At 32.0% G+C, this 15,256-nt stretch overlaps 2 protein-coding genes across 18 annotated transcripts in view; one reads left to right on the top strand and one right to left on the bottom strand.

Moving 5' to 3' along the window:
* LOC105152304 (uncharacterized) overlaps positions 1–15,256 on the bottom strand; it is a 327,635-nt gene that overhangs the window by 72,357 nt on the left and 240,022 nt on the right. The gene's annotated exons all lie outside the window — the stretch shown is intronic.
* b6 (pentraxin-related protein b6) overlaps positions 62–15,256 on the top strand; it is a 35,585-nt gene continuing 20,390 nt past the window's right edge. The window contains exons 1-2 of the mRNA XM_011066497.2: positions 62–6,383; positions 10,660–10,943. Coding sequence (XP_011064799.2) covers positions 10,689–10,943 — 255 coding nt within the window. The 5' untranslated portion in view covers positions 62–6,383; positions 10,660–10,688. The remainder of the gene's footprint in view (positions 6,384–10,659; positions 10,944–15,256) is intronic.

Below are 15,256 nucleotides of genomic sequence, written 5' to 3'. Positions count from 1 at the left end.
TATATCTATACACTTTATGTTTTATATTTATATATTTATATATTTTTTCTTATTGTTTTCTCATATAATTTTTTAATCTGTCTAATTAAAGGTGTTTGGACAAGATACATATATACATATTCCTCTTTAAACTAAGAGTATATTAAAAAATCATATTATGACAAACGAATACTCATCAATAATAATTTCGTAGCGGAATTAAAATAAATGTGATTAATTCTAAGTAAAAGAGCGCGTAATTAATCGACTGGGCTGAATCAGACGCGGTCACAGTTCAAGTTGAGACCAATTAGATCCACAGATCTGGCTCTAGATTCATCAGTGTTATCCGGAAAACAGGGTCGAACAGACGACCGCAAATGCGATCGTTCAGATGCGTGGGAAATAACCATTGGTTGAGCGTTTGCTCCAATTCCAGTTTTCTCCTCATTAGCATCACGAGTGATGCAAATGAACCTAATGGTGCCCGATGACTCATAATTCCTCAAACGGTTGAATTCGCTTGAAGCTTCACGTGTCGCGAGCAAACACATGGAAGGCCAATCCGGTAAATACGAACTCTTTCAATTCGATGAAAAAGGTACATGACGAACGGTTTACGTAACGCGATCGACAATCTCAAGAGAGAAAGAGAGAAAGGATCGCCTTTTGTCGACCACATTGTGTAGTATCTGAATCCGGTTTTGAAACCCGATGATGCGAATACATGGCACTGGTTACACGACACGTAGTTGAGCAGGATGTCATAACGTGGGAGATACGACTTGCACGTCAATTATAAACGACCGGGCGTTCCAAGTTCGTACCGGTTAAATGAACTTTCATGAACAAAAAAGAAAAATGCGAAAGCAGAGATATAAAAAAACACGATTACGACTTCCTTCTTTCGTAACGCTTCCATTAAGAGACTACTCGTTTAAGATAATTATTATCAAAGCTATTATACATCACTTCTCTCGTCTGTTCTTGCCATTATCATACAATTTTTAAATCTATCTAATTAAAAGTGTACTAGACAAGACGTATTCTTTTTCAATACTCTTTTAGTTTGTCAACGTAAGTCTAGCAAGTTTGATCATCGAACCTACAATTCGTTATCAGGATTACCATCTATCGTCAGCGATAAAAAATATTAAAATTCGGAGTGCTTATCATTTCGAGCCATTAATTGATTGCGTCGTAATGGAGATATCTTTTTTCTACGTTCATTATGTCAAAGATAATAGGACTTTGGTGCAGCTTCCACATCCAATTTTGACAATCGATTTCGGTGTGCCAGACAGTTCCGGTAGTCCTATTACAATCTCTAGAAAGGAAACCTTCTCGTCCTCGACCGTATTTGATTTTTAGTTGCCGCGGGCCACATCTCCAGCCACCACATTGCGAGCCGGACACTGGCAGGTCCAAATCAATTCCGAGATCTTTCGCAATTCGCAAGTTGTACGTTTTAACGAGCTGCCGTTTTTCCACGCGTTATACACTTCACACACCACGCCTGTGTGCTCACTTTCTATAGCGGAGGAGAGTACCCGAGAGGGGAAAAAAAAAGAAGGATTGCGGTCGCCGCGACGTGCGGTGACGACACGTTCGCCACCTCCGGGGCTGTCTACCTTTGTCAAGTGACTGGATTCCCAGCATTGCGTTCACAGTTGCTCCAGATCTGCCTAGTGTGTTCTTTCAGCTGTGGACTCCAAGACGAATTTAAAATCTAGCGTTTTGCTAAATCGGATGGGAATGGAAATCACCAAAGTTACCGCGTTAATTTTAATTAATTACGGTGACTAAATTTCAATTACTCGAAACAAGGTTACTTCGTACATTGAAAAAAATCACTAAATCTTAAAATATATATTATATTTCTTTGAATAATACTAGGTGAACATTTACTTAAAGTAAAGAAATATTTGCTCTTAGGTCTGTAAGATTTATTTATTATATAATTTATAATAATTAAAGCATACTGATTAACTTTACGGAACAGAAAATAACATAAAAAGGGATAAATGTATAATAAAATTACTTTAATAGAAATAATCTAAATTTGCAGGTGTAATAAAAAAAAATTGAAATAATATTTTTTACAAAAAGATTTATAATTGAATGAATCCAATAGACCCACCGGTTCCGGAAGATTAACAGCGCGCAACGTGTTTGAAAAAAATCTCCGAGATGGTTTTGTTACACAAATTTTATTACATTTATGCAAGAGCATTGGAATTAAGATCGGAAATTGAAGTTTCGTCAATATTTACCAAGGAAGAATTAACTTTTGATTAACCGAGAAACCTACACAGCGCTCGGAGGATTATCGGAGGTACATTACGCTCTGATCAATGTAATGTATGTAAATCGCAGACCGATATATAACCACCATCATCTCTGATTACACGGATCATTCTGGTTTAGTCGCCTTCGCCTTCATGGAAGGCGCCTTTTAATTTCGCGAGAAACGTTCAGACGCGCCGCGGAATCACAAACGGCGCCGTAATGGCTTCCGCCGATCGATCGGCGAATATGGAAATAACCCGATAGACCTGGATGGAAAGGACGCATAATATGTATATCGATCGATGTCACTTCTCTCGTTGGAATTCAATAAACTATCCACTGTCAGCGTCGATATCTGCTGTTATTATCTCTTCGATTGAAATGCACGGTCGCACGCGCCCGTTACTGCAGAACTCGATCTCATCCCGATCAGATTTAACGATCGCGCGCCACACAACATACAAAATACCGGAGAAAGTAAAAGCGAAGGGAAACGTATCCGTCTTCGCCGAGATTACGAGTGTATACGTAACCGAAAAAGCAGTTGACGGTTTACATATGGCCTCTTCATTTTAATGTATGTACGCGAACCTCAACGACAGATATATAGCTACGTAACATCTCAATTAACCTTAAACTCCGAAACATCAAAAGCTATTTAATTTTTATAACTTTTTAAAACATTTTAAAAACATTTTTCTTTAAATCTATGCTCGACAAACGCAAAATAACAAATCCGACAAATTGATTCGATTTTGCATATTCATTTTTTTTTTAATTTTAAAAATATATCGACGTTATTCTAATCCTTTGCAAGTTTTTCTCGAAGTAACAACTTCTTTGGATTTACAATCTTTTACTCCGGATATAGAAATAATTATGGAAAATGTATGCACAGTAAAACTCACGACAATTTTAAAGGTACTTACTCGATACATTGAAGCGAATATAGCGTATCATTATTTCTTATGACGCTGTCACATTTATGGCTACTTATAGCCGAACATTAATGTTTTTCAGTACGTTTAATAATGGCGTATATGTAATATAAACTGTAATATGCATTTTGCTAATGTAGTTGGGCAATTCAACACTTCTTAACTCTTATAATATTTCCTAATATTTATAGAGACTTTCTTTTACATATATATATATATACATCCAATTTTTTTATATTAAAAAGCCGATTGGAATATTAAACAAGAATTAAACAAGAATTTATATATAATAAAAGCAATAGTTTTATGTACAATTATATTTTAAGAAACGAAATAAAGTGACAAAAAAGTAGTAAATTATTAAATCATCTAGTTATTTTGCTTTGTGAAATATTTATACAATCTCTTTCTAGAAAAACTTTTGAAGACTTCTTTTAGAAAACGAAAACTATTCTTCCAAGATGCTTTATATTCGAGACAGCGTTTGTGAAATGTATTTCTTTTGCGGAAGAGAAGTTTTATAAATGTAAATTTGATAAACTTTTAACATATTTATATTAACAACATAAATAATAATAATAATAATTTCCATAAACGCTTACTAACAGTTTGTGAGGCCCCTGGCTATTTGTGAGAGATAAATGCACGAAAAGCGAAATGTGCTTTGAAAACTGATCATGTGTTAAAAGATGTGAAAGTGTTCCGAGTGAAAGAGATATGTAACTTGAGATTCCATCAATTCCTATTAAATCAGGAACGTGAGTCTTATTTAACATTCTTCCTGATTGGCAGAATATTTGTATTTTGCATTCTACAGAAAAAATCTGAATGCCACTATCGTTTTCGTATCTTTCTTTTGCATTACTTTAGATCTATATAAATATATTTTACAGTAATTGTGCAATTGTTGCTATAATAATTAATTCGAAATAGAAAGCAATATTAATCCAGTAATCTATAGTTTTTATAAAAGTAAAATTTCATTCTCAATTTTTTTCAAAATAAAGTAAAGCGGAGGTCGATTTCCTCTCTTAAAATAATCGAAAAAACTATTCGATATAGTAATGTTAAAAAGTGACCCTGAATTTTCTCATATTTTTTAAAAGCTTAGTAAAAAAAACTTGAACAAAAGATTCAGATTATAAAGGAAGTAAAAATATGATTGCAGATGGAGTGTTAAGCAATAAGGAACTCAACATGTGCATTGTCAATCGATTTCATGCATGTAATGTCAATATAAAAAACTAAATATCGGAAATAAACGATTCCTTAAGACGGTTAATGGCATAATGTAATAATTTCGTACCGGCTATAAAATAAAAACTGTAGCTAACAGTAAATTGTTACGCTGTACCGTGTTATACTTGCATAAAATGTTCGTTGCATCAGAGCAACTTCGGCATTTAGCCTGAAGGCCAATGTGCCAAGCTTCTCTCAGGCTTCTACATGTTTATGAAGTAGAACGAGATACTGGATGTTAAATTAAATAGATAATCACATAATTAATTGGGATTTAATGAGCATGAAAACACATGTTGTTTGCTAACGGTGGGAAGTAAAAAAACGTCGCGCTATTTAAAAAGTTATCATGGATTTAATGTTAGATCTGAAGTTAACCGGCGACTCGCTTTAACTGAATAATTATTGCACTTATCCACACACACTTTATCATTGCGTACCATCTCCCACACGACAAAAAATACAGATATAATCTTCAGGAACGAGTATTAAGATGATCAAAGAGAGTGTGGCAACCCAGAATATTTCACAATATCCGCAAAATATGTTGTTAGGAATTACTATTACAAATTGCAGAATCCTCGGCATTCTTTGACAAGAACAAGGCGAGCAACAATCATTCGCACCAATTATAAGATACCGTTCCACCATTCTAGACTGAATGCTCGAACGAATTTATTCGCCGACTTGTTAGACATTTTCAGATCACGTGCAAGAAACTTGTTGGCCACCCTGGTGTCTCAATTTTAAATTATTTATTTAAATCTGATCTAATATTATAGCTATATTGTGTATGCGCGCGCAATAAAAATACATAAAAAGAACATGTATGTTTTATTCTTTGTAATTATTATATTATTTTCATAAGTTAAATTAAAGTTCTTTGTTATATTACTGGCTCTTTGCCCTTCTTTTACTTATTAATGAAAAGAACAATTTCACATAGAAAATTTATAGCATTTAACGATAGTTTGTCTTAACAAGATATTAAATTAATAATACTCTCCTTGTATTTCTAGTAATCGTATAATCACTATCAACTATTTTTGGATACCATATCCGCTGTTATATATATATTTTTTATTATCTGTCAATCACAAAAAAATCACTTCAAATTGAAATTATTTATTGACTCAACTCATAATTACTTTATATATGTGTGTATGTAAACTATATATAATTTATAAAATAAAAAAGTAATTAAATGTGTGGAATAAAATTTGGATAGAAATAAAATTTACTGTTTTATTATAAATACTTTTTTCTGTAAATGTATACACATTATGTTGTATATATAATAATCTATAAACTAAAAGATTTTAAAAAATATTGAAAAAAATATATGCATAATTTATAAAATAATTAAATATATGTACATATCTCTACATAATTTACAAAATAAAAAGGTAATTGATGCTATAAAGTTTTGATAAAAACTTCATCAGACACATTTAATAATTTCGAAAATATGAATGAATATGATACACACACACACATACTATAATGTATTTCGAGGGTCAAGTATCGCAAGATAAGTATACCAAAATAGAACCCCAAATTTTTGCTGAAGGATTAATACTGCAAAATACATTTTCCGCACTTTTATTATGATACCTCGCATGTTACATCGTACACATGTCATGTGTGCGTATGAATAAACGAATGAACGATCCGATAATCAGCCGGAATCTCGATGTACATACATGAGAATCGCTTTTACGACAATTATGCGGCGATACGATATGCGGGGAAAAGCGAAGCAAAAGGCTCGCGAGGCAAAAGGTATATCAAACACCCAGGTAGGAGAGGTGCATACCTCCTGCAAGCTTACCAGGTCCACGGCGAGCTCAACGAGCAGACAGTTACCTTTCCGTTCTGAGACCGCGAGGATCTACCTTCTTCAATAGTGCCGAGTTCGACCGTGGTCATTATCTCTGGGTAAGTTTCGCGTTACAATAATCGCTCGAAATTTCGTGTTTCTCAAAAGAACATTGTTTTAGTGTGTTTAAACGTCGTGGTGGTCTAAACGTCTGAATGTTCGAAAAATGTTATTTAATATATCTGTGCGACTTTGTGGAAGCGTTTTTACGGAAGTGCTCCTATATCTCTCGATTCAGGCAAAGATAACTAAAGAACGCATTAAGAATTTATTATAATTACTTACAAAATTATAAATCTTACAAATTTTGAGTGTTGTTTCTTTTATCAGGTGATAAGTTTGGAAATAGTTTAAAAGTTTCGTTCAGTAAAGTAATAATTCGAAATAAAAATGTAATATTAATTATTTAATTTTTTTGTTTTTTCTAGTGGATTATTATAATATGTATATTATATATGTCTATATAGCTTAAAAAATAAAACAGTAATTAATTGTTAAATGTTTAATAAAAAACTCTTACTCACTCAAGATATTTATGCAATTGTACTAGCATTCTTTACAAATCTTTATATCTTAAAATTTTAACATAAATCTTTAATTAATGAATTTTTAACATGAATCTTTAATTCATAATGCACTTGTTTTATTATTTACTTATGTAATGTTTGTGTATCATATATCATTACCATTTCGTTACATATATTTTATGCAAGTAGAATATTAATAATGTATACGATATATTACGTATATATTTCGTTTTTTTAATAAAGTGAAAACTTTAATATATTGGCTGTCAATTTGATAGGAGATTGGTGTGATTCCATGTAAAGTATAGTCATTTCAATGTCGCCAGAGTATTCAGGGCATTGTATTTTAATTTTCACTTTGATAGCTTTTCTTGTTGATCGCAATTTGTTTGATCACGATAGAGTGTTACAAAGTGACTCGACAATCTACATTCTAAGCGGGATACTCTTATAACAAAGTGAACGGTTGCATTAATGACTATGAGATGAGAATGACGTCGCTGACACGAGTAGTAGAAGCGATGATACAAAGAGATTAGAGAAAAGAGAGACTTTCATAATTAATTAGAGTGTACAAAGTACAGTAATACGTTGATAAGAATTTAAAACGTAAAATTAATAAAAATAATGAAACAATATTTATAAACAATATATATTATTTAGGTTAGAAGTGTTAATAACAGATTATTTTTTATTAATCGACGATTATCATAAGTTCATAAGTTCATAATTGAAATGTTCAATAAAATCATTAAAATTACATCAACACAATTCCGAATAATAACTAAATAATTATACTATCAAATAATTACCATGCAATTATTCCTATCACATATGAAATGAATTATAATTACAAAAATTAATTATAATATACCTTCAGTAAAAACCTTCATGATACCATTTGACCATTTAATAAGACTTCAACTTTCAGTTTTATTCAACTTCGAGTTTCTAAAGCAGTTAATAGTCAAGCACAATTATTCAAGCGTGACAGGTCTTAGTTATTTTAAATTTAAGAGCAAATGTGCATACGCAGATCCTTTCAATATCGGAAACCATCAATTACATTTTGCGCTACTCCCGCATATCTTAGTTCCGTTAACACTACCGTTCAACGCCCAGTCATTAAAGTCTTAGTACCGTTCACTATCAAGGCAAAACAGAAAATTCTTCCGGTTGCATTCATGTGTTGCAGTAATATGATTGCACCATGTTAAAATATTGTATTAAAATACTGCACGTAATTGGTTTTATTATAAAAATTGTTTTCCTATACACGGAAAAAAATGACATATTAATTTAATTAAAAATAATCTTGTTAACGTTCAAGAGAGAAGAGTATATATAAAAAATTTTAATTAAGATTTATTATAATTCATTATTTTCTTTGCCTTAAAGTATGGCATTGTTTCTGTTCTATTACAGTAAAGAACGATTTTGCTGAAGGCAAAAATTTAGCTAATCTAAAAATTTAGCTAAGCACAGATCTGAAAATCATCAAAGTAGTTTGTTAAATCATCAAAATAGTTACGTAGAATTTTCAAGCATGCTGCAAAAATTGTTGATATTCTAGCAACTCCAGTTTGAGTGTTTATAATTATTTTAATAGATAATATTTGCTAATAATTAACTAGATTATTTTCAACTAAAATAATCCCATTCATATATCATAATTTTTTCAGTGTGTTCGATTTCCTGATTTGATTAGTATTAGCGATTTAAGAATCAAGAAAGCGTGCTCCGGCGCAATTAGAAAATCATTAGAAGTGTATTATTGGGGATATATATATATATATATACACATTGGATGTATTAGCGAGAAATAATTGTCTCGATCACGGTAATTTATATCAGCCATAAAATTCTCTCCCACCATTTCTTCACGCGACTATCACTTGTATGCACGCCATCAACTTTACGAGCGAAACATGCTTTATATAAAGGAACGCATATAAACATCAATATAACTTACGTCGCACGAATTCATCAGCAGGTCTTCGAGAACGGGCGTAGTTAGCAAAATAATTAATAGCGTCGATTAATTATCCACAAGAAGAAAAAGAGTGCAGAAGGGATGGGATATCTGCATCTCGTATCTGATTCTAATCGCGTCACGAGGCTATTCGGTATTCCGCAGCAGCGTATGATGGTAGCAGCGTAATGAGATGAAAATGATATCGTATAAAAAAAAAGGATTATCGTCGACTGCGTTCTTAGCGCGATACAACGTTCGTCACGCTTCCCTGAATTAAATTTCGCAACGAAATGATGATTGCGTGTGCACACCATTCTTTTCTGCATTATATTATACGCGGTGGCGGCATAAACTTCATTCCATCGATTCAATGTTTTTTTTTCTGTGATCCGTTTCCCACACCCGGGTGTATATCGAGTCGTAAATCTCTCGATTATAATAATGAACTAAGTGAAGAAACTCGTCGACAGTAATACACTGATACTGCACGTTGATTAATATCTACACAAATTCGCCTATTCCTTTATCTCGCAAAAATTAGACAATAAGTAAAATGAACCTTTATATTAAAAAGGCAGAGAGAACAAACCGTTTCTTTCCTTTCTAAAAGAAGACAGAATATTTGTTATATTTGCTTATATGCTAAGAGACTTTGTTTACAATTTCATCTTTTAACACGCATTTTTTATCTTTTTTTTTTTAAGAAGTAATTTTGTAAAGATTACTATTATCTAAAGCTACGTTATTTTATTATCTTTTTTCCCTAAGTATCACAATCTTTTTTATCAGATATACTAATTTATATTCATACAACATTTATCCAGTTATTGCACAAAATTCTAGCATATTTTCTTCCTTCGTAACATTTTTCCTTCCTTTTGTATCCTTCCTAATAACTAATTTTCCGTATCCTATTCTCTTTACTCTTCTTCAATTCCTTGTTCTCTCTTTCCACGATTTCCATAGAACATTGTTCATAGTAAAGCTATCGTTCTAAATCTTCATTTTATAACTTGCTCTATATTTTCCTCCCTAATTCTACAAATCAGCTCCCAATTTCTCTTTTCTATTTTCACTAATTTGGGAGAGCGCCATGTGCTTTATTATGCGTAAGGTTATTCGCGGAAAAAACAGTCGAGGAATTTTATATAATATGTGAGTCATATATGCAACATATGTGAACGTAATGACATTGCACTATCATTACTTTCAAATAAACGGAAAGTGAAAATACATGTCTCGGACGACCGAAGGATTTAACCCGTAATTAAAATATATGAGTCCTGATGATCCTAAGATTTTTCATAATTTTTAATAGTAATAATTTTGAAATAATTTTAAGTTTCACAATCTTATTTTTCAGTTTTTAACTTGGAAAATTTTTAAAAGTAAAAATAACAAAAACTTTCGTGGATTCTATATTTTTTTTTCAATATATTCCTGTTACACTGTTAAATTCATAACGTCAAATTATATTCAATATAAATTATTTGAAATCGTTTCTAAAAGTCACTACATCTACTTAATACATTGTTAATTTAACTAAAACAAAAAAGATAAACAATTTAACTAAAAAAATATATTAAATTTAACTCAAAAGTTTATTATTTACTAAGTGCACCCGTTAATACGACGTTGTTTACTTTGAAATGGATTCAATATTTTGACTCGTGAAAATTAAAAATAATAAAAAGTTATTAAACTCAAGACTCACATGAGTTATTATTATTCCTTCGATATTTAACAGTATACAATAAATTCCGAATTCTTTTTAGTCACAAAATAGTTAACGAATTCGAAAAATAAAAGCAAGTTCGATCTTTCAATTTGCAGGTAGCTCGAGAGGAACGAGCCGCCCGAAGATGACGCCGATCCTATTTACGTGCGCTATTCTCGTTGCGCTCTCACACGAGATGCAGGCGATCTCGTCGTCCTGGCGACCGATCGTGCCGGGTCATTCCGATGGCGCAGGTATATTGCATCAGGAAGCATCGATTTTCGGAAACGCGCCTACGCAGACGCTCTACGAGGACAGTCCTCATCACCTGCTGCTGCCACAAGACCAAGATACATGTTCCCTCTATAAAGTCAGCATGAACCAGCAGCTGTACTTCGAGGTAAGTCGAGGACAACAATAGATTTTTATATCGTAAACCGAATATACGTTTTCGCCAAATTTACGTTTTATAGATACATTATAACAAGAAACAAATCATGATACGATAAAAAACAGTAATTTTGTAATTAGAAATCGGATTCTAACAGCACGATTAATTCAGTTTACGATTTTTGGTTAAATATTGATTAAATATTGACAAACATTTGGGAGATATTGGGATAATATTGCGTCAATAAATTATGCTATTAGGAAAATGGAGACGATAAAAGTTTAATCAAGCGAATATCGCAAGAAATTATTGATTGCTTTCTATTCAAATATAATTTAGATAATTTAGATTGAATTTGCTAGTTCAATATTGCTAGCTTTTAGCAAAATCAATGTTAACAGACAGAGAAAAAAAACTATGAAATGTAGGTCATTTCGAATCATCACTTATAAATACGTGCGAAACGAGAATGATCATGGCGGCCAGATGGTCAATATAGTCCTATGCATGTAGAATGTTTATTTTCCAAGCCATAGGACGGTGCTTGTCGAGTTTCGCTTACTGATATTATTGTATATCTATACACATGTATAATGCATCTAAAAATAAATAAATTAAGCAATTGCCATTGCTTAATTTAAATTCGTGAATGCTACAATAATAATTGAATAATAATGTAGTTAGAGAAACACTAGGCTGCTAATTAGAATATAATTCCCACATCATTTGATAAATCATTTGTTATATAATGCGATCTCATTATTATAATTTATCGATGTGAAATAATTGTTCTACACACAAGAAGATAAGCGTAGAGATGATAACTATATAGATGACAATTATACAAGTTTTATATGTAGAATTAATGTACATTCATATATATAGTTAAATTAATTATTTTATAATTATTAATGACATCACTTTAATTACATTAATTCTACATAATATAAAATTTGTACAGTTGTGACCTATATAACTGCTATCACTATATTTTTCTTAAATTAATGTAATTTGTTCATTGATAAAGATTAGATTCTTTTAGTATATATGTCATAATTTTAATTTAATTACATTAAAATTATGTCATACGTATACAGTATGCAAAAATTATAATTTAATCTTTCTTCATTTAGAAAGTCTTACAATAAAGTGTCTATATGAGTGTGTGTCTTATATTAAATAAATTTTAAGAGTTTGTGACAATTTCCTCGTTGACAAATGATCTCTTCCCGAATCACATTTCATACGTTTCTTTCTCTTTTTCTTCTTTTTCCTCATACCCTTTCTCCTCATTTTCTTCTTCTTACTTTCCATCTTCCTCTTTTTTCTTCTTATTCTTTATCACGCATTATTCTTTGTACGCGCTAATAGTATTTATAATTAGTTCACACAACAGCAACCGTTCGTCTCGTGTGTAACTAACACGGGATTCCATTCACGTGCCACGTGAAGTACGAGTATACTTCACGCTCGAGAGAATGCAACTTGGCATTGTATCGGGAGCGCAAACGAAATGACACGCGTTCTGCGGCCAACGAAAGTAAGAGAAAACACTCTCTCGAAACCGGACGATCCCCCTCGGGCGAGTCGGAACAAGTTCTAAATTATTATCAATCGCCGTGATCCCAAAAACGGTCAAATTCCGCGACTGCGATTCCTTTCAACCGATTCCTCGCCACAATGTTCGAATGTCGTTATGCCTTCTGTACGGTTCGTTAAAGACAAAATACACAGGTGTACTTCTACATTTTCGTTTTCAATGTAACTCGACAAACGAGAAAGTGAACGTTCCATCTAAGGTGAATTACTTGCTCGTCTGATGCGGCAGCAACAATATTCCCGGGCAAATTTGTATAATAGTCAGGAAAGTCACATGATGGAAAATTTTAGCTTCACTGATTGTGAGGAAGTTGGTGAAGATAAATTACCAAGCGATGTAAAATTATATATCGCATATAAGAAATCATTTGCGATATCACAGCGATGTTGAAATATATCCAGATTTTCAATTATATAAACGCGTTTAATGAAAACAATTTTGATTTATCGCGATAAGATTTATGAAGATACTACGTTCAGGTGGCTTAGGTATTTCTTGTGTTACGGGTGGCAGGCTGTTGATTTAAGGAGAAAGGAAGTTAAACTACTTCGGTTAGAAGTAGTTCATTTAGAATGGTAATATCAATGGCCTTCGCCGATATGATTGTACGCGTTTTTGTTTAACAAAGTGAACGTTGTTGTGACAGTTGAAATTAAAACATAATTATTCAAATTAAAATGTAGTTTTGTATTTGCTGTTTCTCCAAATACTGATCAAAATATGTAAAACAATGAATGTACAACAACGAATCCTTTTTAAAAGTATCAGAGCTACTAATTTTATGAATATTTTCATATATTAAGAAAACGTTTATATTCGTAAATTTACGAATCTTTTATAACACAATTTAAAATGATTTCTCACAAATAAAATAAACATTAATATAATATTAGGTATTGGAATTAATTCGTAGCGTTTTACAAGTGATGGGAAGTACTTTCATTAATGTATTTTTTAATGCTCATGTGAAATAAATAACATTCTTTCATTAAAAAACGCTACGAATTAATTCCAACACCTAATATTATGATGTAATGCAATGTCATCACAATTTTTCTGATAATAATATAGTCCAAAAATACTCAGAATGATTTAAAAGAATGAGAAATGCTCAAGATATGCAACTAAAGATCAAAATTTTTATCCAAAGATATAGATGATATTATAAGATTAATATAATATTATAAGATAATGCAATGCATAACATTTGTGATAATATTATGATCGAAAAATATTGAAAAGAATAATTTAAATAAAATGAGAATTTAAAATAAAATTTAAAATAAAATGAGAAAAATGCTATGAGGAATGGAACTGAAAATCAAAATTTCCATCCGAATAATCTCGCAGAAAAAAATGGACATTAATATTATAATAAAACAATACGTCATCATAATATTTGCGATATGATCGAAAAATATTCAAAACAATAATTTGAAAAAAAAAATGAGAAAAATGTCACAGATATGAAATGCCATTAATATGAAATATCAAAAATCATTCCATCCGGATAATCTCACAGAGAATAAATCTATGGGGCGTGATCGACGCGATAAAAGTTGGCAATGGAAAGTACGAGTATAGTGTATTTATTGTGCTCGTTAAAACTACTCGAGTCAAGATGATATCTGACGTTGGAGAGCGTCGTTCAGACTCGACTTACGCCAGGTGTAATTGCAAAGCAAGTGCAAGAGGAAAAGAAACTGACGCGAAATCGCGGATTGTAAATGGATCCAAAGGCGACCAGAACAAAGGCCTGCTAGTGCGACTTTCTACAATCGTTAATACGGCAATCATTTTCCCCGAGGCAGGACGCCTATCACCCGATCCCTCATCAGCTTCATTCCCCGTTGCAATTAACGGCCGCCCTGACGCCTCTTGTGACGGTCGATAATGCCAGGCGGGATATTAAGCACGACTGCCAATTCGTGGAAACGCGATTTGCGAATTTATCACACGGAGAAAATCGAGAGCGACACTAGTCGAAACGTCGATACGTTTTCGCTAAAAGTGGCAGTGGAGCTAAATGGGGGCGAAACAAATCGATCTTAAATTACGGCTTAAAGCACTTTCGTATATAGGAAATACCGTGGCGATAAACGCGAAATCGCTATTTAAGGCAAGTTGTTTTCGGTGTTCTTATTTGAGCGATCCACTATCCTAATGAGAAACGTTCGTCCAGATAAATTAATGTACATGTATGAATGTCGTCACTACTTAACCTTTCGGAGTTGACGAGGGTCTACGAGACCCACTATGCTGCGATTGTTTAGCTAATAAAGATTTTGATGAATAAAAATAATTTAGTCGTAACATTTCTTTGTAAAGAAATGTTACGATTAAAAATTATTACATTTGAATAATACTATTATTAGTTCTTAATTTTTGTGTTTGTCGTTGCCACTTTATACAAAAATGTCAAACAATTCAATGTTCTTTATGCAAACGTGGATTATTTTCATTAAAATTAACTTACAAGTTAAATTAAATTTGTTAGTATTCATCATTCTTTTGTTACACGAGTTATGTCATCTTGATTCCTTGAAATTAATTAGTGCCATTTAATCAATATATTAAAAATGTCACAATTATTTTTAAATTTTCAATTCTAATCACTTTTTGCAGAAACTATAACTTGAAACATCTTTAAACGTCTATGACAGATCCAGTAATTCTGTTACAAATTTGACGTCAGCTCTGAAGAGTTAATTGAAACATTTGA

Source organism: Acromyrmex echinatior, chromosome 7 (genome assembly GCF_024713525.1).
Source record: "Acromyrmex echinatior isolate Ae372 chromosome 7, ASM2471352v2, whole genome shotgun sequence".
In the NCBI taxonomy this organism is placed as follows: Eukaryota; Metazoa; Arthropoda; class Insecta; order Hymenoptera; family Formicidae; genus Acromyrmex; species Acromyrmex echinatior.
The sequence above is the reverse complement of the archived record's forward strand: the minus strand, read 5'-3'. Positions and strand labels throughout refer to the sequence as shown.